The sequence below is a fragment of the Tauraco erythrolophus genome, chromosome 24 (genome assembly GCF_009769465.1).
Source record: "Tauraco erythrolophus isolate bTauEry1 chromosome 24, bTauEry1.pri, whole genome shotgun sequence".
Lineage (NCBI taxonomy): Eukaryota > Metazoa > Chordata > Aves > Musophagiformes > Musophagidae > Tauraco > Tauraco erythrolophus.
In genome coordinates, this window is record NC_141488.1 from 3,564,636 (window position 1) to 3,589,582 (window position 24,947).

A 24,947-nucleotide genomic window follows, 5' to 3' on the forward strand; every position below is an offset into this window, starting at 1 on the left:
CTGCAGATTCATTGATTTTTTGGGGTTTATTTTAACTTTTGGTTGCCCACTTCACGATTTAAAAGCCTCAGCAGCTTTGCACGGACGGCAGCGTGCGTGATCGCTCTGTAGGGAGGCTGCAGTCTCACTTTAGCTGGGGTGGGGTTGGGTGCCAGTTAAAGCTCAGGGAGCGCGGGGGCTCGCGCGACTCAGGGTGCCAAAGGAGCAGCAGTGCCCCCCTTATGTGTTTTTGGGGCTGGGGGGTGCTCTGCCACTGCCTCCTGCCTGCCTTAGCAGCTGGCAGTGTCCTTCTGCTGTTTGCACTGTCCCTCCGGGTGAATTTTGGCTGCTTTTGGGTGACTTTGCAGGGCAGCACTGGTCGCTGCCCGGCTCCCACCCGCCACGGCCCCCCCTGTGCTGCTGCAGCTTCTGAGCCACCTCCGTGTTCCCCCTCCAAGTTCAGCCAAGTGCCTCCAGGCTGGCGGAACTCCCCACATTGAATCACAGAGTAAAACCAATTTTTTAAATTTTCAGGTTGTTTGGGGTTGGTTTTTTTTTTATTTTCCCTGCCCAGCCATGCAGTGCTGGCAGGACGGGGGCAGGGGGCATCCGTGGAGGCTGGAGGACGGTGCACAAAGGGGTTTTCCAGCCCCGGACATCACTTCATCTCAAAAAAAAAGAGCTCAAAAGGCAGAAAAGGAAAAAGAAAAAAGGGGAATGCTGCAGCGGTGGGAGCTGCGAGGTGCCGTCGTCCCCTCGGGAGCAGCCCTGAGGAGGGGGCGTTGGAGGTGCTGGAGAGGGGGGGCTTTTTGCTGTACTTGGACTTGAATTCGGTTTTGCTGCTGTTGCCGCTGCCACTGCTGATCGTGAGGAGAACCTGTTGGAGATGGCGATCTAATACACGGCTCTTTTTTATTAAGATGCTGCCAGTAAATGTTTGTGTGCTCAGTCGGGCGCAGGGGCGGGCAGGGGGTTGCGTTGGGTTTACCGGGGGGGTGTTGGCGGCGGGGGCTGTGGGAACGGCCCCGGTCAGGAGCTGTGCGGAGCTTCCCGGGCTCCAGAACCGCTTGGACCGGTCTGTGCCCGGCTCAGACCCCCCGTCCCCTCAGCCCCGGCCGAGCCATCAGCGCCGCCGCGAATGTCCCGTTTAACGGGGACAGGGGAGCTGAACTGGGGGGGCCGCGCTGAGGAGAGGGGCTGTCCCGCCCGGCCTGAGGGAGGGCAGAGGGAATGGTCTCCGGGAGCTGCTGGAGACCGATGATGAGGCGGAGACGCATCCAAAGTCCGTGGGAAACCCACGGAGCGGGCGGCAGCGCCCGCAGCACCGGGACGGCGGGTCACAGCCCGCACCGGAGCGAGCCGGTGGGTCAGGATCGCATCCTGCGGGAAGGGCTCACGGTGGAGCGGTCTGTGGGCTGTCCCGTGCGGAGGGGATCCACTGGAGCAGGGAAAGAGCGTGGGGAGTCCTCCTCCTTTGGAAAGGAGTGGGAAAAACAGCGTGTGAGGAGCTGCCCTGAGCCCCATTCCTGTCCCCGTGATGCTCGTGTCGTGGCTGCCCATGCAGGCGGGTGATGCTCTCGGCTTTCCGCAGGCTCCCCGTGCTGCTCCACAGCATGAACTAGAAGTAAAAAGTTACCTAAATACGTCTCGCAATTGAAATAAACTGGTGCACCAGCTCAGAACAAGGATTTCAGTTATTTCTTGCACGGCCGTGGTGCAGCACCACACCGTGCCTCGGGCCGTGCCATCCTGCAGCGGATTAGCCCACAGTTTCGGAGTCAGTGCAATATTTTTGCATTCCCATAGGGACTTTTTGAGTATCCTGGTGGAGAGCGGTAAATGGCCACTTTGCTCCACCACTGCCTTCTGCTGATGGCAGAGAAGAGCCACAAGCGACACATTTACCTCCCCGGAGAGTGATGTGCAGTGGAAAACACCAATATGTAAAATTACTGCTGCTAGGAGGGACTCTCCGTCCAAAGTCTCAGCTTTTGGGTGTGAAAAGGGCGAGTTAAGCATCATACCTTCATGCTGGGGCATTTCCTGGGTTCTGGGGGGTGAGCAGAAGAATGGCGGCACAGGGATGTTGCTCAAGGTTGGACAGGGCTCCTCTACAACTGGGTGTGCCTTTGGAAGAGCAAACCGCTTTGAAATTAAAACTCACAGCCTGTGCTAGCAGCTCAATTTCCCTGGAAATTTTTACCCCCATTTTACCCCCCTGTAACCCCTCACACTGAGACCTCCCTTAGACAAGAGCAAACCAAGAAGCCTACAAGATGTAACCCGTGATAAACTCCTTGCCAGCATCTCCCCTCTGCTCCCCCATCACTACTAAACCCCCCAATATTTTGCATTTTCCTTATCCCCGCAGCAAAGCCGCCGGCACTGGAGGCAGAGCAGCGTCGCGCGCCCCAGCACTTTCCTGATCAAAAAAAAATAATGGGGGAAAAAGCAAGAAAAGGACTTTGAGATCGTTAAGAGCACTGTTAAGCATGACATAAACCAGAAAAATTAAAGCAAAGCTTTTATCCCTCTTGTTTATTTGACTGAGCAATAAAAACTAACAAGCTTTAGAGAACTCTCTAACTTTCACAAAATGTTCCCGGGCGCTTACTCCTACATCAGGGCACGAAGGAATAAATAATTAAATTTAACTCTACTTGTCAAATGAGCAGGATGGTGGTTGGAAATCCAGCTGCTGGCGTTGCAGATACACGGTATTAATTTTTTAGAGGAGGTAATGGTGGGGGTTTTTTTAGGGGGGTGGTGGCTGCTAAAGCTGACATGTTCCCGAGAGCGTCTGCTGGGGTTTGGTGTGATTTAGGCGTCTGATGCGTCGACTGAAACGATAAAAATAAGTCCCCAAAAATGGTTTTTAGGGATCTGCAGGTGGGATGTCGTTGATCGTCAGTGGGAAAGAGAAACGGGCGAGTGCAGCCGGGGATGGGGGGTGTCCCCAGGGAAGGGGGGCACTACGGGGGGACAACCCCGAGCACCCCGGGGTGTGGGGATGGGGGATCTCCAACCCCGCCTGCATTAGGGGAAGGAGGAGCCCATCAGTATCCAGTGTGTTGGGAAGGGGGCACCCCACAAGCCCCTGCCATATGGGGGGCCCCATAACCACCCTGGCACATGGGAGACCCCCATCAGTGCCTGGCATGTGGGGAGGGGGGACCTCACAAGCCCCCTCACCCATGGGAAGAGGAACTGCCATCATCACCCTGTACGTGGAGAAGGGGGATCCCCACAAGACCCCCGACCCATGGGAAGGCAGACCCCAAGGACACCCCATATACGGGCAGAGGGGACCCCACAGGCCCCCAGACCCATGGGGAAGGAGGACCCCACCCATGCCCTGCATAGCAGGCGAGTGGGGACCCCAAAAGCCCCCTGACACATGGCGGGGGGGCTGCACATGGCGAAAGCCGGGCCGCCAGCGCGCTGTCCCCCAGTGGATTCCAAACAGCGGCGCGGCCCCTTTAAGAGCGGCGAGGCCCGGCCGGGAGGCGGGGCGGGAGGCGTGGCCTCCCGTGACGTGTCGCCCTTTATTGCTCCCGCTTCCCGCGCGCCGTCCTGACGTTCCGGCGTCGCCACGCCCCCCTCGGCGCGCGCCCTCCGCCGCCGTTACAGCCCCGCCCCCGCGGGCCGCCCCCCCCCTCTCCCCGGCGCGGCCCCGCCGGGCGCGATGCCGCGGGTTTACATCGGCCGCCTCAGCTACCAGGCGCGGGAGCGGGACGTGGAGCGGTTCTTCAAGGGCTACGGCAAGATCCTGGAGGTGGATCTCAAAAACGGGTGAGCGCGGCCCGGCCTGGCCCCTCCTGCCGCCCGCCGGCGGAGCGCGGCCCGGCCCGGCCCAGCCCCGGGCGGCGGCTGTCAGGGGCGGGCAGGACGCTGGGTCCCCCGGGGGGAGGGCGGGCAGGACGCCTGGGCCGCCGCCGGGCACCTGAGTGCCTTTGCGGGGGGACAGGACACCCGGGTCTGGGTAGCAATGACGGGGGAGCACGGCCGGGCCCCCGGGAGGGTCGGGGGGGACGCCTGGGTTACTATGGCAACGGGGGGGGCAGGACGCCTGGGCCTCTGTTGGGGGGGGGGCGGACACACAGGACTCCCGGGCCCCCGGGGAGGGGAGGAGGGAGCAGGACGCCTGGGTTCCCATGGCAACGGGGGGGCAGGACGCTTCGGTCTCTGCTTCACTTATTGGGGTGCTGGGGGCGGGGTGTCCAGGTCACCAAGTTCCTGCCCTTCTCTGTGGGGAGAGGGTGTCCCCTGAGGGGTTCCTCTGCACCCTCAGGCCCCTCCCCACCCCAGGGTGAGCACCCAAGGGTGAACCAGGCCGTACCCTTGGGCACCCCCTGCCCCGACCCCCAAAAACCCCACTGGGGTGGGGGCAGAGACAGCCCCCCCTGCTTTGCAGGCACCGTTGCAGTGTCAGAGGTGTGTTCTCAGAGCCCCCGGGGTGGGGGGCATTGGCTGGTGGGGGTGTCCAGCCCCCCCAGAGCCCCGAGGTCCTGTGTGTGTCGTGCCCAGTGTGCTGTCCCAGCAGCTCGCCCCTGGCTGTGGCAGAGGGTTTGGATCCTGCTCCGTCAGGACTTGCCCAAGACATTCAAGTGTGGATTTTCCAAGAGAAAAGAAATAGCAATTTTTGGTGATTCCGCACCCCCCCACACAAGGCTTAAAGCCTTCTGAGTGTTGGCGTCTTTACATTTTATGGGAAACCCAACTCGAAGTCTTGCTTAGGAAGACTGAGTGGCATGGATTTTATTATTGGATATATTGGTATATTATTTTATATATGGACTTTATTATTGTTAGCTAGGAGAGCCAATTATTAATTTCACTTTAGGAGTGGAGAAGAGGAATCTCTTGTAAAAGTTCATCCTTGAGTATAAAAAAAAAAAATTAAGTTTTAACTCTGGTTGTACTGGTAGGTGGAAGTGTAACAGGTTTATAAGGTGAATAAAATCCGTTATTAAATCAAACAAGTGTGCACGTGTCAGTGTTTTCACCAACACAGCCTCAGGTGGTATTGAAGTTTGCCTGTAACGGAAATATTTGAGCGCTCTGTTTTCCACTTCCACTTCCACTGCAGATCCTTGAAAGTAGGGGTCTTTTTTTGGGGGGAGTGTCAGTTTTCCTGTTGCTATTTAAAGCCTCCAAATCAACTCTTTCTGTTTCGTAGACAGATGTTGGAAAGAAAAATCCCTCAACTTTTTTTTAGCAGACGTAGAACTGCCGAATTGCGTGGCCGCCATGGCTAATGGCCTTGTCTTCTTGCTTTTATTGAAAAATATCTACCAAGGACCTACAATCCCAGCTCGGCACTTAGGAATTGCCTGCGAGGAGGTGGTGTGGGTGCACGAGTCGACTCCTGGGTGTGCTTGAGCAGCCCAAACTTGTGGCATCTTAACCATAACCGGTAACAGGTGTAGAGGGGAGGAGGGTACAGCCTCCCCGTAGCCAAAATTCAGGCGCTCCGTATGCAACGTGTTTAATTCCAGAGCTAAAGCCATGTTTGTAACTTCACTTGGGGGAGACAGAGTTCAGAAGTTGCAGATAGTGGAAGGAATTCGGGAAACTCGAGATAACGGGGTTGAGTTGTCACTCGCGTGGCTGTTTGTGGCTTCTGGAGCAGATGGCTTCAGCTGTGGGTTAGACGGAGCTCTGGCTGTATTTCTAGGATTAACTCAACAATTTAATTCCTGTTTCAGTTGTATATTCTGAAGTTCTTTCAACAGGCTACTCTTGGTTTGTATTTAACTTCCAGTTTGACAAAAAATTTGCCTTAAACGATCAGATTTTGCATCACTCTACTTGGCATAGCCTTGCGCCGCGCTTTTGCCGGGGCTTTGTTCGCCCTCTCATCCTTTCTCTGCGACTTTATTTTCAGTTGTGCTTAGCAAACGCTTAAAAATTACTGCCCAGGGTTTGACTTGAGAGATTCTTTCAGTTTCTTCTGGAAACTTGTGGGCTATCTTGGGTGCTCAGCCAGCAGGAGATTAGCGGTTGGGTGTTTGAAGCAGTTAAGCTGCGATGCTTGAGCGCGAGGAGGAAACTGCAGTGTGATACAGCAGAGTGCAAAAAGCTTAGCTGGGGCTGGCGTGCTGCTAATTGTAATTTAAAGCTCGTGGTTCGAAGGCTTAAAGCACTGTTTGCCTGAGAGAAGGATGGGAAAATAAAAATCCGGGTTCTGTAAGATTCTCCGTTCCAAGTCGCGATTTCTAATTGTATGCTCGTGGTTTTCTTTTTCTTTTTTCCTTCTCAAAACTGTATTGCCAACCAGAGCTGTGCGTGGCATTAGTGTATGTACCAAGTAACCAGAAAATTGGGCTTTCCAGCCTGCTTTTTATCTTCAAAAAACGTGCTAAGAGCTAGCTGTCATAACTTGAAGAGCTGCAAACAGGTTGTTGAGGAAACCAACCTGCAAAAAATAGTTTGAAAAATAGTTCTCCCTGTGTATTTGACTGCCCCACGTCACCCTGGCTGGCATTGGAGGAGTCACGGCTTTTTCCTTGTAAAGTCTCTGCAAGACAGAGGAATGTAACTTCTCCAACAGATTGAGGAACACGGATCGAAACTATAAGCTTCCAACTCCAATTCTTTCATCTAGTTAGGTTCAAAATCTGTATTTCTTGCCCAAAGAGAAGTGATTTGATTTCCCTGCACCCTCCCCACCAAAATATTTAATGCCCATTAACTTCAATTAGAGCAATTGGTATTTAAAAAAAACCAACAAATTGGTGTCACAACGTGGTGATGCCCAGTACACCTGGATGATGGTAAGGTGACCATCTCATGAATTGGGTTTTAATCCCAGTAGATTTGTGGATTTCCTTTTTTCCTTTGCTAATAGAAAGGTGAATAAGGTGAGATTTTAGTCTCTTTTTGCTTTAAGGTGTTCAGCTGTGCTTGAAAACCAGAGATTGTCAGTGACGTTTGTCATTAGTGCAGAAACTTAAAAGAACCATTACCAAATCTTAAATTACATTTAAACAGTTTAACTATTGAAATTCAAATATTTTCCCAAGGTTGTAAATTCAGTCACTCGTTGAAATGAGTGTTTTGTTTTAAGTGGCCTCAAGATGCTTCTACTTGATGACACCCAGACCCACTCCTGGCTGTAGCCTCGTCCGAGCAGACCAAGCCTCTGCCGTTCCCCTTCCTGGCTACGGCACCGGCGAGTGTATGGCTGGAGTGAGCAGCCTGGATGGATTGTGAGACGTCTCCAAATTAACTTTCAGGAGTGTATTTTAGGATTGGAGGCATTGCATTCTTCATGCCAAACGAAGCTGAAGCCAGGAGTCGGTTTTTCCTGCATTTCCTCCTCTGCGGCTGCTCGTGTTGATGCCTGCTTGCCCCAACCTCGCTCATCCAGAGGTGCAGGAGGAACGCCGGAGGTGCAAGGAGCTCGTGTTGAGAGCGTCTGTCCATACGAAGCAATGGTGTAACACCAATTTTGGAAAGCTGCCAAGCATCCACTTGGTTTGTCGAGAGGAGAGCGAGGCGAGACTTGAACAGATCTTTCTTTGCTGGGAACCCACAAAGCAGGTGCTGATTCGACCTTGTGGCCATGAGTCAAGCTCGGATGGGTTGTCACCCACCTAAACCTCGTGGATTTCCAGCCTGCCTCGGCAAAGGGCAGGGACAGCAGCTTCAAGGTCCTTCTCGGCACATGGGACTCGTGCTTCTGAGCTCCACCACATCTCCAGCACCAGCTGGAGAAATGGTGGGGAAAAAAGTTGGCAACTGGGGAATGCCGTAGAGATGGGCTTCGTGCTGGGCTGGCATGGAGAGGAGAGTGTGGAGCCGGCTGGGAGGATCCACAGGGTTTCGAAAGCGATGTGGGGGAGAACAGCTGAAAGGATGAAAAGGATGAGGATCTGCCTTTTATTTCAGGTATTAAGCAATTTTAGAAAAATCTAATTTTTCCTTTCACTTTGGATTTAAAACAAAACAAAACAAAAACAAAAACCCACCTTTTAGGAGGTTCAGTCTATTGGAATTGCTGTGGTGAGGACATGCCCCTGTAGCTTTTTCCTTTTTCTGATACATGAACAGAACATGGTGCAGCTTCACTTCAGCTGAAGTAAACTGCATTGACATTTTTAATATGTAGCTTTATGCCACACATGAAGTAGTAATAGCAGACGTTTAAAAAAGGATTTACTTGCCGTGCTGTCATATCACAGCAGGTTCAGATTGCTGTAGCTAAGGCTGTGTCAGCAGTTGGGGCTCTCTGTGGTGTAAAACTGTGCTTCTGAAGGCTTTTAATTCATGTTTTTAGATCATATGGTGCAATGTTATACATGTGTAACAGGTGGATCGGTATTACTTTCATTTGAGTGACGTGGAATAGGATTTTTTTTAGTATTCTTCAAATGCAAGTAACCTCAAGGTTTATATGAGCTTGTTTGTTGCAAAAAAAAAAAGAAGAAATCAGAATTTTCTTTTCTAACTTCTGCTTTTTCCTTTTCCATCAGAGTAATATTTTTTTTCTAGGGCAACTTGCGTATTTCCAGATGAAAAAGATGAACAACGCAGGGTAACTGATAAGCGTTTCCATTTGAAACGGGCAAAGAGAATCATGGAATCACAGACTGGTTTGGGTTGGAAGGGACCTTCAAGATCATCGAGTTCCAACCCCCCTGCCATGGGCAGGGACACCTTCCACTACACCAAGTTGCTCAAAGCCTCATCCAACCTGGCCTTGAACACTTCCAGGGATGGGGCAGCCACAGATTCTCTGGGCAAGCTGGTCCAGTGCCTCACCACCCTCAGAGGGAAGAATTTCTTCCTTAGATCCCATCGAAATCTCCCCTCTTTCAGTTCAAAGCCATTGCTCCGTGTCCTGTCACTCCGCATCCTTGTCCAAAGCCCCTCTCCAGCTTTCTTGTAGCCCCTTTAGGTACTGGAAGGCTGCTGGAAGGTCTCCCGGAGCCTTCTCTTCTCCAGGCTGAACAGCCCCAACTGTCTCAGCCTGTCTCCATAGAAGAAAGTGTTAATGTTTTCCATCACAGTTTGGCCAGACAAAGTCCCGTTGATGTAGGACTGTCTTGGGAACGAATTCCCGTGGGAGACCAAGCAGAGGAACTGGTGCCAGCCCACCGGTGCTGGGCAGCAAGGTGCTGCTGGAGGTGCTGTGTTTTGGATGGTGTGTGATATGGGTGAGCGAGCGTTCCCCCCATAAGCAACTTCTCCTGGGAAGAACAAGTTCAATACTGTGCTTGGATCGAATTCGGATATTCCGCTGTTATTCCATCTTCAAATGTCTGTGCATTTATTGTTCTGAAAGCGCTGGTGCGCACCAGGCACTTCACCTGGCAAACAATTGCTTTTAGGGTGAGATCTCCTTTAAACGTTTGCACTGGCTCGCTCTATTTTTAGAATTGAAGGGAAGAAAGTTGCAATTTGAATGGTTTTATAACGACTGTGATTGATTTATAACAATTGGAACAATCACGCTTGTTTTTTTGCAGGAAATTACAGCACTTGCGTGCGAAAGCAGCCACCTTATTTGTGGGGTTTGGAGTCGTTCTGAAGGATTTTGTTAATACAGATACTGTAGCCACTGTTGGTGGAGGGAGTGAGAAAGCTTAAAAATGATGTGACCTTAAAGAGGAGAGAGACCAGCTTTTTTGTATCAGGGCTTTGTTCTTCTGAATTATTTAAAACACCAGCACTCACAACAAATTTCCCCCTGTGGCTTGCTAAGATTCGAGCTCAGGATTATGTGTTCACCCACAGCAGCCGGAGAGGTTGTGGCTGAAGAGAGGCTCCCAGTTGTGCACAGGGCTGCAGCATCCTCGGCTATTGCCTGGGAGACCCCGGAGCCTGGATCTGGTCTTGGCAGGTAACCAAAGGAGACGTGATTTCAACTGCAGGTAGACTCTGAACTCCGATAAACAGCTCTCAGAGGCTTTTTGCCCTCTTCCCCTGACCTGCTGGGATAACGGGCATCTACGCAATGTTGGTTTTTAAAAATGTGTTTAACTCTTGTCAGGCTGGAAATCAGCAGGCTGGAGTTTTGCTTCAGTGCTGCTGTGAGTTTGCTCTGCAACCGTAAGCAAGTCAGCAGCTGGACCCTGAGCACCAGCTGTAAGAAATTATTTAAAAACCTGTTTTGGGATCTTTAGCCGACAGGGATTGGGCACTTGCACACTTGCAGTGTTGGCACTGGTGCCTGTGGCACCTCTGAAGATTGAACCAAAAACTTTGGCTTTAACATTTCAGGCAAGCAGTGTTCTGCAAGCTTTTGTCTCTCTGTTGTGTTCATTTTTGGAAGCAGGAAACCGATGCCACAATGTTTATTTGAATGTTGATATTGCGCATTATCTATTTTTTTTAATTTGTATCCTTCCTCTTGCGCCTGATCTGCCCATGACTTCCAAGCCTCGAGCAAGGCTAGTGCAGCAAAGGTCTTCTCATCTCTGGATGAGGTCTCTTGGCTGCAGGTGGACTCTTTGTTTGCCCAGGAAACTTGTTCCTGGTTACTGTTGCTGGTTTTTCTTAAGCCCCTCAAGAAGGTTTGGACTTGCCATGCTGTCTGATGTGCCAGGATGTTGGAAATATCACAAGCATAAAACACTTCTTCAGTGGTATATAGGAAGCTGCAAGTATCTTAGCAGGTTTAAGGGCTGTCCTGTAGCATGAGCACATTCCTTTTCTTACCCAAACCATCAGTACTGTCCACGGTCAAGAGTCAAATGAGCCTGAATAAAACAAAACCCCGTTTCCTGACCTGCCCTCTTATTTTATTGCTTGTTGGAACTTTCATGCAGGGTGTGCAGACCACTCGTGTTTACAGAGATGAACAAATATTTCCACTTGAAGCGTAGGAATTAAGGTAGCTTCCTAATAAAAGCAGTGATGGAAAAAATCAGGATAAATCCTAATCTGTGGGAGATACATACTGTGATATCTGTCAAATGCCATTTCAGCCCCACCGCTGGTGAGCAGATGTGTTGAATAAAACAAAATAGCACCATATTTTGTGGGTCTGGGGGTATAACTCGTGGCCTTGAACCCTAAGGTGGCCTTCAGGAGCTTGCAACCGATGTTCATCTAAAGGACAGCACGTGGAGAGGCACAGTCTTCGGGCTCTGCAGAGACCCGCGGTGGGCTACGAGCTGGTTTCGAGCACAGATCCCTCAGGCTCAGGCCCTTCCGAGTGATTCTTTGTCTCGCCCTCTCTCCAGGTATGGCTTCGTCGAGTTCGATGATCTGCGCGACGCGGACGACGCCGTTTATGAGCTCAACGGTAAAGATCTCTGTGGGGAGAGGGTGATCGTTGAGCATGCCAGAGGCCCCCGGCGTGACAGCAGTTACGGTTCCGGACGCAGTAAGCACTAACATGCATTTGTATCCGTGACTTATTTTAAATAAAACATTTTTTTTTTTGCTTATTTTTTTTCCTAAAAAAAAAAAAGTAATTTTAAAAGAAAATGATGCAAAGTTGTGAATAGTGTTCTGTAACTGTAAATGTAACTGTTGATCTGACTATTTCTTAACTTGTTTGTTGTATTAAACTATTTTTATCGATAAATGAATAAACGCCGTTTCTTGTACCATTTTTACTATTATCATTTTGTTGAACTATTTTGAATGGTTTTTTTTTTTTTGCATTGTGATGTTTAACATAGACTTAACAAAGACCTCAATGTTTTAATTAAAAGAGTCCTTTGAGGCTAAGATGACTGCCCGTTCCATTTGCTGACCTTGGGTTACCTTTCCATGAGTGGCTCTTTGACCTTTGTGGCCCTTGGCTGACCAAAAAAAAAGGAAGCCATGTGACGACCGCAACCTTTTCCCATTAGACCTGGGTGGTGAGGACCCCAAGGGTTAGAGAGAGATGAGATTAATCTGAAATAGGTGCCTGAAAAGCTTTATTCATGTCAGATATTCAGAAAGCCTTTAAGCAATGTAAGTAACATTAGTCAACTGCCTTGATTCGCTTTCTTCTTTCAAACTGTCTTAAAGATTTTTAAATTTAATTGCATGTTAATTGTGGCGTAGTTATAATCCCGCGCGCTGTTTTAATGATGTCCTCGTAGTAAAATTGGCTTAATGCTTGGGATCTTTGTAAGGTTTTATATGGGGGGGGTGGCATTTAAGCTAATGGGCGGGTGAATTGTTAATGTGTTTGCGAACGTGCGGGGTGGAAGAGTTCTCGTCGGGGCTGTAGAGCGAGCGCTCCATTTCCTTAGTTGAAGTACTGCTGTCTGCTTGTCACCTCCTAAAGGTGGATATGGTTATAGAAGAAGCGGAAGAGATAAGTACGGTCCTCCTACCCGTACAGAATACAGATTGATTGTGGAAAATTTGTCAAGCCGCTGCAGTTGGCAAGATCTGAAGGTATGGGGCCCCTTTCTTTACCCTCTCTCTATTAAAGAGCACAAAGGGTAAAAAAGCTAGCTTCTGTTTCACCGAGGAAAATTGGGCTGCACCTGTGTTCTTGACTCCAACTTATTAGGAAGTCTGTGTGCTCATACACATACGAGTAGATTCTGGAAGTAATACGCACGTGAAGTCGATATGGAAGTGTCTTTGCGTATGCGAAACTGTTAATGCGACGTTGGGAGTTGCACCTGCGGACCTGGTGTCACTGAACAGTGGGAGAATAAATTTTTTCCTTCACACAAACCAACATCATGTCCAGATGTGTTTTATCTTATCTTTAGAGCCCTGTTAAACAGAATTTAATCATGCCAGTGGTAGGATTCACTAGAGAGGGAGGAGCCCTTGTCACTTTGGATTTTACTCCTCGATTTGTAAGGTGCTAGAGCTACTTAGAAATGATAGCATCGTTCTTGCACAGTCTCTGTTAGGGATTTCCACCCTATGTAAAGCTATTTTAAAGAGAGTTCCAGGGGAAGGATGCTTCCAGAAGGAGCAAAACCTCTGCCAAAAGCTAATATTTTCTCAAAGTCCAAAGGAGTGGAAAGTGATTCTTGGCAGTGGAGGCATTAGGTAAGTGTGTAGCCCACAGGACCTCCGAGTATGCTGGAGGTGAAGTGTTGACTCAAGATTTGTGGATGGGGGAGCAGGACAGGGAGCAGAATTTCAGTCGTAGGTGCAAAAAGGTAGTGTTTCCTTATCAACCTCAGCAGCAATGGTTAAAACCACTTGTTCTTACAGGAACGCTCTCTTTTATGGTTCTCTTTTAAGGATGTGTTAAATTTGTTCTAAACAAACTTTGCCGTAGTTGAATATGTAACACTAGTTCAGGTACGTACTGAGATTCTTCAAATGTCTTTTGTTGTTAATGCTTCACACCGTCAATAGCTTGTCTTTGCTTCTGGTATTAAAAAATTGTAAGTAGAGCATGGCATGATTAATCTTCTACTGGATGCGTTGCTTTTTTGTGTTTTTTTTTTTTTTTAATAACTTTTGTTTCAGTGGACTTAAGATGGGAGTAGCTGGGTTGAAAACAGACTGAACCGAGGTTCTGTGCCCCCTTTTCCATTGCAGCCAAAGCCCACGGTGGCTGAAGGATGGCTCTGGCTGATGGCTTGCTGGGAGCAGGGCAGGAATGGCACTCCCTGACACCCAGATGTGTTTAGTAATTGAAACAGGAGCCAGAAAGCATGAAGTGGGGGAAATTAACTGAGCTTTTACTTTGGGAGGGGTTCTGCCAGCAGAATGAGACATGCTATCTATGTGGAAGGCAAAGGGAAAGCTGCTTGCCTGTAGTCTTCTTGTCTCTTCATATTCAACCTTTACCACCTTTCCCAAGTGACCTTTGAAAACAGGATTTAGAAAGCAAGCATTTTGTTTCTTTAATCGCTTTTGTAAGTTGAAACTTAAGAGTCCAGAGCGTATTTGATACCAGACTCAGGCTGGGAGACCTTAAATTATCATTTGCCTCCAAACTACCAGCACCACTTTGGTTCTAATCGCACAGACTCCGTGAAACGGTAGCGTGGTATTTGGCTCGCTCAGAAACTTTGGCGTTAGCGCTGCAAATGCTGTTTGGTTCTAACCCTTGGTGATGTCTGTGTGAATAGAAGAGGCTAAGTGAGCATCGTTGCAGAAATGAACAGGGTCAGCCTTGGAAGCCTGACTCTGGATTCGAGGCGATGGTTATTCTGTCCTCTTCCTCTAGGATTATATGCGTCAGGCAGGGGAAGTGACATATGCAGATGCACACAAAGGAAGGAAAAATGAAGGTGTGATTGAGTTCAAATCCTATTCTGACATGAAAAGAGCCCTTGAAAAGCTGGACGGGACAGAAGTAAATGGCAGAAAGATTAGATTAGTGGAAGACAGACCTGGATCGAGACGGCGCCGCTCTTACTCCAGAAGCCGAAGCCATTCGAGGTATGTCTCCTTATAACATAGCTCAGGCTGGATCCAGCTGCGATTACATGGATATACAGCAGGTTCCAAAACACCTTGGAAGAGTTTAGAGTTCTCAGCAGATCTATTTTGAGAATCTGTTAGTTATCTGGAAGTAACTAAGGGAAATGAGGCCTCTGTGCAGAGGTGTCTTCCTTGGTGAAGGAGCATATCTGCCAGCTAAACACCCAACAGCGTGCTCCTGCTCTTCCCCAAAGACATCAATCCGTAGCCCGCGCTGTCTTGCAGGCGAAGGCTGCGTGGTGGGTGGAGCTGTGCCCACAGAATGAACCAGAAGGTGCTTTTAACACTTCGGCTCTGAACATTGTGTTCTGCCATAAGCACCAGGACTAACAGTTCTTTCTCAGCTTGGAAACCCCCACCTGTTCCATGATTCTTAGATATTTGCTGCTTTCGTTGTATGATCGAGGGAGCCACTTCAGCACGCAACGCCGAGTGTTTTCCCCTTTCCATTCCAGGGTAGCACTTGTTGCAAGAAAACTCAGACCAACTGCTCTTCATAGAGCAGCTTGCTCATGAAATCAGAGCCTCAAGTCAAAGCTTTGTCCTGGTGTCTCACAGTGTTTGAAGCCTGACTTGATTGGCAAAGTGATTCCCGCTTCCTTGTCTTAAATCTTCCAGATTAGCAACCAGATGAACTTCCAGACACAACAGCAGGGAATGCACGGTGGGGAGGAGGGTACTGGTTGTAACTTTCTTGGGTAACGTTCTCACCATTTGGCTGCTTGGAAAGTGCTTTAATACTATGGGGTTTTACCCACAGGGGACAAGGGGTTCACAAGCTCTCCCTGGGCACGTGCTAATGTTCACCTGATTGGTTTTTGTTCCAGGTCTCGCTCTCGAAGCAGACATTCTCATAAGAGCAGGAGCCACAGTGCCAGTAGTAGTCGCTCCAAGAGTAGATCGAGATCCAGGTATGTCTTTGTGGTGGAAGAAACGGGGGCTACCCACTTAAATGAGAAGCATCATCCTAAATTTGCAGTAGGAACACTGGTTTTCTTTTCCCTACCGTCCCATGCAGTGTTGAAGTTCTAGTCAAACCCAAGCCTCACTAAAGTGGAGCTGTCTGTTGCCTTTGCGCTTTCAGGTCTGTGTCCCGTTCCAGAAGCAAGAGCCGTAGTCGAAGCAAGAGCCGTAGCAGAGGCCAAAAAGAGAAAAGCAGGACTCCAAGTAAAGAGGATAAAAGTAGGAGCCGCAGCAGGAGTGCAGAGAAATCCCGAAACAAAAGCAAAGACAAATCTGAGGGCGCTCTCCATAACAGTGATGAGAAAGCAAAGAGCAGGAGCCGCAGCAAGGAGAAGAGTAGGAGCAGGAGTGGGAGTAAGGACAGGGGAGAGATGAGGGAGAGCAGGAGGAGCAGGAGCAAGGAGAAGAGTAGAAGCAAAGACAGGGAGAAGAGCATTAGCAAGGCTAGAAGCAGGAGCAAGAGCGGGGATGAGAGTAGGAGTAGGAGCCACAGTAAGGATAAAAGGAAAAGTAGGAAGAGGAGCAGGGATGACAGCAGAAGTAGAAGCAGGAGCCGCAGCAAGAGTGAGAAAAGCAAGAGGCGCAGCAAGCGAGACAGCAAACCGAGTAGCAAGAAGAAAAGGAAGGACAGCCATGAGCGGTCCAGGTCAGCCTCCAAAGAAAAGGAGCATCTAAAATCAGATTCTGAGAAAAAAGAGGCAAAAAGTGAGGGCGAGGATGCAGCCGCACATCAGGGGTCTCGCTCCAGGTCTAGGTCGATTTCCAAGTCTAAACCAAATATCAAATCAGATTCTCGTTCCAGGTCTAAGTCTGTTTCAAAGCCGAGGTCCTGCTCCAAGTCTAGATCTAGGTCTGCCTCTAGGTCATGCTCCCCATCGCGGTCGAGGTCTCGTTCCAGATCCTAACCTTGCTGCAACCACACTCGGAACAGTCGGAAAAGTCTTTTGTACATGTTGAGTAGTTGTAGCGCAAGTGATTGAAGTAGAAAACATGTCGATGCTGTATATTTTTAACAACCCCGATGGTGTGTCTGTCGTTAGCTGCAGTGCTCCCTCCCTGCAACGCTCGCCGGTGCAAGGCTGTTCAGCTCATTTTCTATCCTCTAGAAAGCTTCTCTTTAAATATAACTCTTCCCAGAGCCTCCCAAATTGCCCTGTTTTCCAGGAAGAGCCTTGCAGAGAACGAGCACTGCACCGTGGTGGGTTTATGAGGTTGCAATGATGACTGATAGGTAGGTATGATGCCTTCAACTGTCTTTGCCCTTGAATTGATGCCCTTTAATGTATGCCATTTAGTGGAAGTGCTAAGTCTTAAGTTTCATACTACTTTTGTTTCATATTTTTTGGACTTACAAAGTTGTGAATAGCACAGTCGAGAGGGGAAGGAAAAAAAAAAGAAAAAATATAGGTACTTGCAGTAATCCATAGGGAAAAGAAGTATAGTTCCATATTCTGGTATTGTGACAATATCCTTGTTTTATATTAAATTTTTTTATTTTATTTTTCCCTGTCTTGCAAAGTACGGTGACAGCTGTTTCCATGAAATTTGAATAAAGACTATTTTTGCTTGACGACATTTGGTGGTGGTCACCTGAAGTTGTGTTGGGATTGTCACTGTTTTGTGTCGGTTGGCGTAAGCTCGAATGCGCAGAGAATGAGTTCTTGGTTTAGAAAGCCAATTAATTTATAATGTAGTTGTGACGCGCGAAATACAATCCAGTTAAAATAACTCATTTCTCTAGAAACACTAATTGTGGTGTTCAGAGCTTTAACGTTGCAAGAAGGAGAAAAACACAGGAAAATGAAGCAGCAGCAGTAACGAAGGTGACGAGCCTGTTTTCCACTGGCTGTGTAAATGAAACATAATGAGCTTCAGCTTCCATGATACCGGGAAGAAAATTTTTCACCCACTTAACTCGTTCGACTCAAGTCAACTGGAATCATTGTTTGTCCCACAACATTCTACGTGTTGTAAAGCTGATGCTGGAGGTGAGCGTGGCTGGCACGGCGAGCGTGTTCACTTTATTCTGTAGATCATCAGCTCAGTCGTTTCCTCTTTCACGCCGTTGGCCTTTCTTACAGTACCTTTGGGAAACGAAGCGAGAAGCAGCACGATGCTTTTACAAGTGTTCTTCTAGTCCTGTGTGCTCAGCAGGAGAACGTGAAGCCATCCCAGCTGTTTTTTACTTCTGGTTCTTCTTTGATTTCCTGATCCCTGATGAGGAGTTTGGGATTTCAGTTGTGAACTGTGACTTTCTAATAGGAAGGTGTTAGTCTGACCCAGGTGGGACGTTATGGACTTGGATAGCATGAACCAGGCTCAGGGCACTGCACAGCAGCTGGTGTTTGTCTTAATGTCCCCCCAAAATGCAGGGGGGAGTTGTAGCTTGGGGGTTTCCAATCATGGATTGAAGGTTCAGTTCGTGTATTGCCCTTTCCTGGAGAGGAGCTGCTGTACAGAAACCCCATCTGCTCTGAATTCCCAGTGTCCAGGAGGGCTCTGACGTTTCCTGGTGCTCACTTTCCCAATCCAGCTTCTCTCCTTACACCCAGAGCAATTTGGAGTTGAGGCTGGAGCCTCAGCTTGTCTCTTCTCAGGATGTTTTCCAGGAGTTTCACCTCCTAATAAAACGACTGCACTTGGGGGGAGCCTTTATAAAAAAAAGTGCAGGATGTGCTTCTGAAGAGCTTTGGACTTGGAAACACTTGGAGAGTGGTGGGGGCTGCTCTGCTGGGTGTGTCCAGCGTCCCCATGGATGAGGCAAGGAAGGTAGACAGCTTCCAGCTGGAGTTTTATAGATGTTCCTGAATAATATCCCGATTTTAGACGTGGGCCGTTGGCAAATTGCTCAAACGGAACTTGCCTCGAGCATTTCTGTTGCACGGGTGGCTTTCAATGAAGAGCTGATGTCCCCAGCACCCTGCTCTGCCTGCCAACAATGTTCCAAAAAAATAGAAGGCACAACATATTTTGTGAGTTCTTACTTGGTCTGGAGGGAAGAGAAAACAAAAAAGGTTAGTTACGACTTTATCAAAAACTTTTCGGTAGCGAATTTCAAACGGCTGACAATACTTAATGACAGCAGTTCTCGCAGCAAGATGCTGACTTCATAGGTGCAAGAAACTCCGTATAATTTGATCGTTTGAAACTTGTACTGCCGTATTAAAAAGATGAAAGGGCGATAAATCCCAAGAGTTGCTTTCAACACGGAATATTTCCATAGAGTTTAAGAAGGGTCAGGGCTTGGCGAGTGACTCAGACTTTATCAAAGGTCCTATTACTACAGCAGTGTGAGAACGCTCTGCGGAAGGGATATTTAATTTCTTTAGAAGGAAAAGCTTTTTCCAGCTATATATATTTTTAGTGCTTTAACATCTCAGGCTCTCGTAATAACGTTTCTAATCCCTTTTGCTGCTTAATCTTAGTACAGAAGCAAACCAGCCTGGGCAAGATGTTTGCTAATAGAAGGCAATGAGCTTAAAACTACCTTTAAGAAAATCTGCAAAGGATAAAGTCCAGCCTAAGACTTTCAAAAATGACTCTGGCTTTTGCCATCTGGCTGCCAAGGCCACTCCTAACGAAGGGAGCATGGGTTTAGTGAGCCCTTTGGGGGAAACAGTTCTTCCCTAAATACTTGAAGACAGGCCTTTGGAGATGGAGACACGTGGAAAACCTTTGGTTGAGGTGTAAATGTCCATTGTGTGCAGTAAGGGCTGTTCCTGCAATGGGAAAGACAAAAAAAATCCTTCGTGGTTGGGTGCGTGAGCACCTCGGGCGATGCTGAAGCTGCGGGGAGGTTTGTGTGTGTGCAAGGGGCGTTAGTGTGGGGTTTTTTGGATATATGATTAATTGTGAGTTCCCTGGTTTTTTTTCCTGCTGTTTTCAAAGCAGGTGATTGGTTGTTGCAAGGAGATTTTCCAGGGTTTTGGTCAATGAGGTGTTGGAGGATGGGGCCACCCAAGGTCTGTGCCTGTTTGCCCGAGTCTTTGGCTTATCCCAGTGGGCACAACTCTTAACAAAATCACGTTGGTATTTAAAGATGCACCTAGAGTGTCAGTTTGGGAGCATTGTTCTTGATTTTTGTTATGAACTCGAACTATCAGAGACAGGGTCTCCTGCAAAGCGTGAGGTTGTTTACCTGCACTCCAGGTTCCTGCTGCCTCAACAAACCTTGCTCCAAGGCTGGGATCCAGCTGGATTTATCCTGAACACAAGTAACCCCAGTGAAGGGCTGGGATTCTTCTCGTGCTGGACCTGAAGCCTGTGCTTACGCACTTGCGATTCAGCTCCTGCGCTTTGGTTTACCCATAAACATGCCCAGATCCAAGCAGGGGCTGCAGCAGCGGAGCGTTACCCCCGTCCCCAGGACAAGCTGCTTTCTCAGCCTGCCGAGTCCTTTTTGGTTTTTTCCTCACTGGCTGGAGGTTGCCACATCTCTGGCTGCTCACACGAAGCTAGGAAGAAAGCCAAGAACCCGGCTGTGCCACCACACGCACATGATGCGGTACAGCTCGTGCCGGGCACCCGCTTGGAGAGGATGTGGTAGGAGCAACAGGGGGAGAGCGACTTCCTGAAGAGCAGATTTCATCAGCTGCAACCATCAGGATGGTGAAAAATTAAACCCTTGCGCTGACTTGGGCTATGATCCACCCTTGGGTGTCATATACCCCAGTACCTTCCTGCGGGAAGGTCCCAGTGGTGGCAGCAGGACCAGCAAGTGTCTCGGTCGGGGCCGTGTCCCCATGCATCCTGCTCTGGGGGGACCTGGTGATGGTCCCACAGGGTGGATGTGGCAGGGAGGTGACAGCTGTCCCAAAATACGCTGAGCTGCTGAGCAAAGCACACTCCAACACCTGCATCCTGCTCCCTCTGCGTGTCTCGGCTGGGGCTTTCTTCCTCTGCTGGAAAGGCAGGCACTGAAGGCAGCCGTTAGCTCTGAAACAGGATTTAGGACATAAAAGGGGCTGCTGCTGCTTACAGAAGGTACTGAAGTTTGTATTAAGATATTAAAAAGTATTATTTCTTTCACCTCCTGCCTTGGTGGGGTGGGCGACTCCAGCTGCCACCGAGTCCCAGTGGATTCCCTGCAGCCTCCATGTCCCCTGTGCCCTGGTGTGGCTGGGGACTGCGTGGGAACGGGCTCCTCCAAGGAAACAGCTGTGGTCCCCATCGCAGCACAGCATTCCTGGCTGGGAGCTGAGATGATGATGGTTGTTGCCTTCAGCCTCTCTGCCTGAGGTTGCTGGTGTGCTCTGGGCTGCTGGCTTGAGGGTCCTCAAACCTCTCTTGGTCCCTGTGGTCCCATCTTGGCTGCAATCCCAGCATCTCTGCTGCTTTTCCAGGACTGAGCCCCACTTCCCACAAAATATCCTGGCAGGCTGCTGAGGGCTGAGATGCCCCAATGCCCGGGATGCTCCAGGTCGCACCTCACCCTGAGCATGCAGCATGGCACCCACCGCCCCTCCATCACTGACCCACCTGCATGTTGCCCCTTCCCTGCCCCGAGAGCTGCTTCGGGCACCATGAGGTCTCATGCCCGGGGTGGGGGGGGGTGGGTGGGGTGTGGCACATCCACTCATTGTCCCCAAATCCCCAACAATCAGTGTTTTAAAAAGGCAAAACAGCAACCCTGAAAATCCAGAGCCTCTTCTTTTTTTCCCCACCGCCCCCAGCTCGGGGGATGCCACCGGTCACGCAGAGCTGAACTCCGCAGGAGAAAAGGGTCCGCATTTTTGAATGTGTTATGCTAAATTTTTATCTGAATTTGGGATGTGGCATCTGGCAGGACGGCACTGGAAGGGAGCGTGTGGAGAGTCTCTTTCTTGCTTTCTTTTTTTTCTCTCTCCTAATTCTGCCCTTGCTCAATGTTTTGTCCAAGAGAAAAGAGAAACTATTTGAGGCGTGTCTGGAAAGCAGGAAAGAAATAGTAACACAGATGTTTCCATGTCATCTTCTCCTGCTGGATAATCCCAGATGCCTCGGAGAGGCAGGGATGGTGTGAAGCCTCACCCCGCTGCCCACACAGAGCGTGCCTCAGTTTCCCTACTTGCAGGATGGAAATAACGACTCGGGACTGGCTGCTCTCGGGGTGATGGGCATCATCACCCCCCCCTCCCACCCACCAGCTCTTTGCAGGGGCGCCACGATGCTTTACTACCTGGTGTAGGGAAAGACCCAGGGAAGGGCGACCCGACTGCCCCGTGAGCAGCCTCATCCTCCCCGGTGGGTACCACGATTTTCAGCCCAGGTACGTTTTTGCATCAGATGCATGGCCTGGGGTGTCAGAGGAGGAATTTCCAAGGTAAGGATGTTCTGGGGCATCTTCTTCCCAATAATTAGGCTGAAGCATCATTAACTACCCCGACAGCAGCAGTCGCTCCAGGTCCCTGCAGCGGGTCACCCTGCCCAGCACACCTCTGCCACGGGCGCCACATGTGCCTCGGCCGGTATCTGCTGTGTAATTTAACGTTCATTTCTGTCTCACGGGCGCCTGAACGTCACTGAGTGAGTCTCCCCTGCTAATTTTGCAAAAAAGCGTGGGTTTTGCGTTGAAACCATTGGCTTGTGCAGCAAATCGGTGCTGGCACTTCAAGCGTTCCCCGGCCTGGAGCTGCCGCAGTCGCGGTGCTGCATGATGGGCACGTGAAACTGCAGGGACTTAACTGGCAGCAGTTGTGAAGCCAGTGCAATAACGGTGGTATTAATAACAGAAAACAATAATAATATAAAATAATATTAAAAAATAACATTGCGTGGCAGAGGGGAAGAATCCGTGGAACATCTGCAATAGTTCTGCAATGTTTCCAAGCAATATTTTGGTTCGAATAATGAAATACAAGAGAGAAGCCAGCTTTAGGATGGAGAGATCTACCCGTTTGCACCGACGGAGAGTCCTAAAATCTGATTTCGGGTTGGGAGACCCGTCTCACGGGGAAACACGACCCGTGCGTGAGCTCTGCGGAGGGAAAGGATCGATCCACGTGGCAGACACAGGGTGGGCTCTGTCCTGAAACAACCCGTCAAAGCAGTGAGATAAAGGGGTGAGAGGCCCCAAAATTAGGGATCTCGCAACAAAACTTCAGTTGCTGCGATTAAACCCAAACTCTGAGTCGAAATAAAGACGGATTTTTTCCGTATAACGAACTCTTTCAGCTCCTCCCCATCCCCTGGACCCAACAAGTGCTTCAACTCCGGCCAGGAGCACCTGCAGAATTCGGGAATTCGGGTTGTAACTGGAACTCGCTGACGCAGACGAGGTGAGAAATGTGTTTGTTTTCTGCCCGATTTTAAAGACGGGTGTTTTATGTGCCTCACTCGAGGGCTGAAGAATATTATGATGTGTATTTCAAATGAGCCGTTTCAAATCTCGTTTATTATTTTCCTGAAATCCCATTCCATTTAAGTAGTCACAGCTTGGGGCCCGCTCGTGCTCCTTCCTCACTTATTACGGAAAAAAAAAACCCTCAAAGCGTCATTAAAAAAAACCCACCACCAGTTCTCTTATGGTTTCGAAATTCAAATGCGAAGGAAAATAACGTTCTCAGATGAGAAGAAAAACAAGTTTAACAAATACAGAGAACAGGGGAAATATTTTCTATTAACCACCGGCGAGAGGCAGCGCCATGGAGCGCTCCGGCGCGCTCACCATCGGCTGGATGCCGGCGGTAACAGCGGTTTACATCTGCTTTTCCCAAATTTCTGTGAATGTGCCTTAATGCCTCCAGCTGGAGCCGGGATGTGCCAAGGGTCCAGCCCCGGTCAGCGCAGGGAGAGCAGGACCAGGTGTGGGGCTGTGTCCCCAGGGACCCACGCCCGCCAGTGGTCCAGTCCCAGTGCCAGCCCCGTCCCAGTTAATTCCCATCCCAGTACCTCCCTGTCCCAGTGCCTGCCTGTCCCAGTACCTCCCTGTCCCAGCACCAGTCCCATCTCAGTGCCTGACTGTCCCAATACCTCCCTGTCCCAGCACCAGTCCCATCTCAGTGCCTGACTGTCCCAATACCTCCCTGTCCCAGCACCAGTCCCATCTCAGTGCCTGACTGTCCCAATACCTCCCTGTCCTGTTGCCAGCCCTGTCCCAGTATCTCCCTGTCCCAGTGCCAGCCTGTCCCAGTACCTCCCTGTCCCAGCACCAGTCCCATCTCAGTGCCTGACTGTCCCAATACCTCCCTGTCCTGTTGCCAGCCCTGTCCCAGCCCCAGCCCTGTCCCAGTTCATCCCTGTCCCAGTATCTCCCTGTCCCGGTGCCAGCCCCATCCCACTACCTCCCTGTCCCAGTGCCAGCCTCATCCCAGCTCATCTCCATCCCAGTGCTTGCCCATTTCCATACCTCCCTGTCCCAGTTCATCCCCATCCCAGTGTGCCTCCCTGTCCCAGTGCTCAGTCCCATCCTAGTGCCTCCCTGTCCCAGTTCATCACCATCCCAATGCCAGTCCTGTCCCAGTGCCCGCCCCATCCCAGTACCTGCCTCTCCCACTGACAGCTCTGTTCCAGTTCATCCCCATCCCAGTGCCTCCCTGTCCCAGTTCATCCCCATCCCAGTGCCTCCCTGTCTCAGTTCATGTCCATCCCAATGCCAGTCCTGTCCCAGTGCCAGCCCCATCCCAGTACCTGCCTCTCCCACAGACAGCTCTGTCCCAGTTCATCCCCATCCCAGTGCCTCCCTGTCCCGGTTCATTCCCATCCCAGTGCCTCCCTGTCCCAGTTCATCCCCATCCCAGTGCCTCCCTGTCCCAGTTCATCCCTATCCCAGTGCTTCCCTGTCTTGGTTCATCCCCATCCCAGTGCCTCCCTGTCCCAGTTCATCCCCATCTCAGTGGGGGATGAACTGTCTTGGTTCATCCCCGTCCCAGTTCATCCCAGTCCCCATCCCGGTTCCCCGTCCCGCCCTGCCCCCAGCGCCGCCTCAGCCGGGACCGGCGGGGAAACGGGGCCCGCCGCGCATGCGCCCCGCTCCCCCGCGGCCCCGCCGCAGCGCCGATCGTTGTCGGGAGCTGGAGAGAAAAAGCCGCGATACGCGACAGAGGCCGCGAGCGGCCGGTGGGGTGAGTGGGGGCGGCGGGGAGGGGGGGAAACGGCGGGAGCGCGGGAAGCCGCCGGCCGCCATCTTGCGGCGGGGGCCGAGACGGGCCGGACCGCTTCGCCGTGGCAAAGCCACGGCGAAGCGGTCCGGCCCGTCTCGGCCCCCGCGGTCTGTGAGGGGGAAGCGGCGCCGCCGCGGTGCGGGGCAGCCCCGCGTCCCGTCGGAGCTCGACCCGCGGCGGGAAGGAGCCAGCCGCTCTCTCGGGGGGTCTCCTCCGCGCTGAGGAAACCCCTCAGCGTTTCCCTCAAAGCTCCCGGTGTGGGGGGAGGAAAGTGGGTTTTAAACCGCTCTAAAGGGGAAAGTCCGCCGTAAAGCGCAGATAAAGTCGCGTTCGGAAGAGTTTTTAAGTTTTTCGTAAGCTGCGGAGCAAAATTAGTGAAATATTTTACAGTTTCTGGGGTGTTTTGCCCGTTTCTGATGGGTCTGCGAGAGGTGGTTGAGAAAGTCGGTGTTACCTGGTACAGCGCAAACTGTTTGGAAGTGTGAAAATGAAATAAAATAAAATAAAAAATAATTAAAAATAAAATAAAAAAATTAAAAATAATTAAAAACAGAAATAAAAATAGAAATT

General features: G+C 50.3%; 1 protein-coding gene across 3 annotated transcripts; it reads left to right on the top strand.

Moving 5' to 3' along the window:
• Positions 1-3,664: 3,664 nt before the first annotated feature.
• Positions 3,665-16,751, top strand: SRSF4 (serine and arginine rich splicing factor 4). Of its 3 annotated transcripts, XM_086626098.1 has the most exons (7): positions 3,665-3,771; positions 11,172-11,314; positions 12,215-12,327; positions 14,078-14,292; positions 15,162-15,245; positions 15,419-15,700; positions 15,773-16,751. In XM_086626098.1, the coding sequence occupies exons 1-7, from the start codon at positions 3,665-3,667 to the stop codon at positions 16,200-16,202; spliced, it is 1,374 nt and encodes a 457-aa protein (XP_086482224.1). In that variant the 3' UTR covers positions 16,203-16,751. The 3 variants fall into 3 exon arrangements, with proteins under 3 accessions (XP_086482224.1, XP_086482223.1, XP_086482225.1); XM_086626097.1 differs by having other exon boundaries at positions 15,419-16,751; XM_086626099.1 differs by lacking the exons at positions 3,665-3,771; positions 11,172-11,314 and adding an exon at positions 11,716-11,895 and having other exon boundaries at positions 15,419-16,751.
• Positions 16,752-24,947: the final 8,196 nt, after the last annotated feature.

What these genes read in the sequence shown, in the direction of transcription:
- SRSF4 (XM_086626097.1), top strand. Translation starts at nt 3,665, where the DNA reads ATGCCGCGGGTTTACATCGGCCGCCTCAGCTACCAGGCGCGGGAGCGG. An exon ending in CAGTTACGGTTCCGGACGCA is followed by an intron (nt 11,315 to 12,214) that starts GTAAGCACTAAC and finishes CACCTCCTAAAG; the next exon opens with GTGGATATGGTTATAGAAGA. An exon ending in AAGAGTAGATCGAGATCCAG is followed by an intron (nt 15,246 to 15,418) that starts GTATGTCTTTGT and finishes TTGCGCTTTCAG; the next exon opens with GTCTGTGTCCCGTTCCAGAA.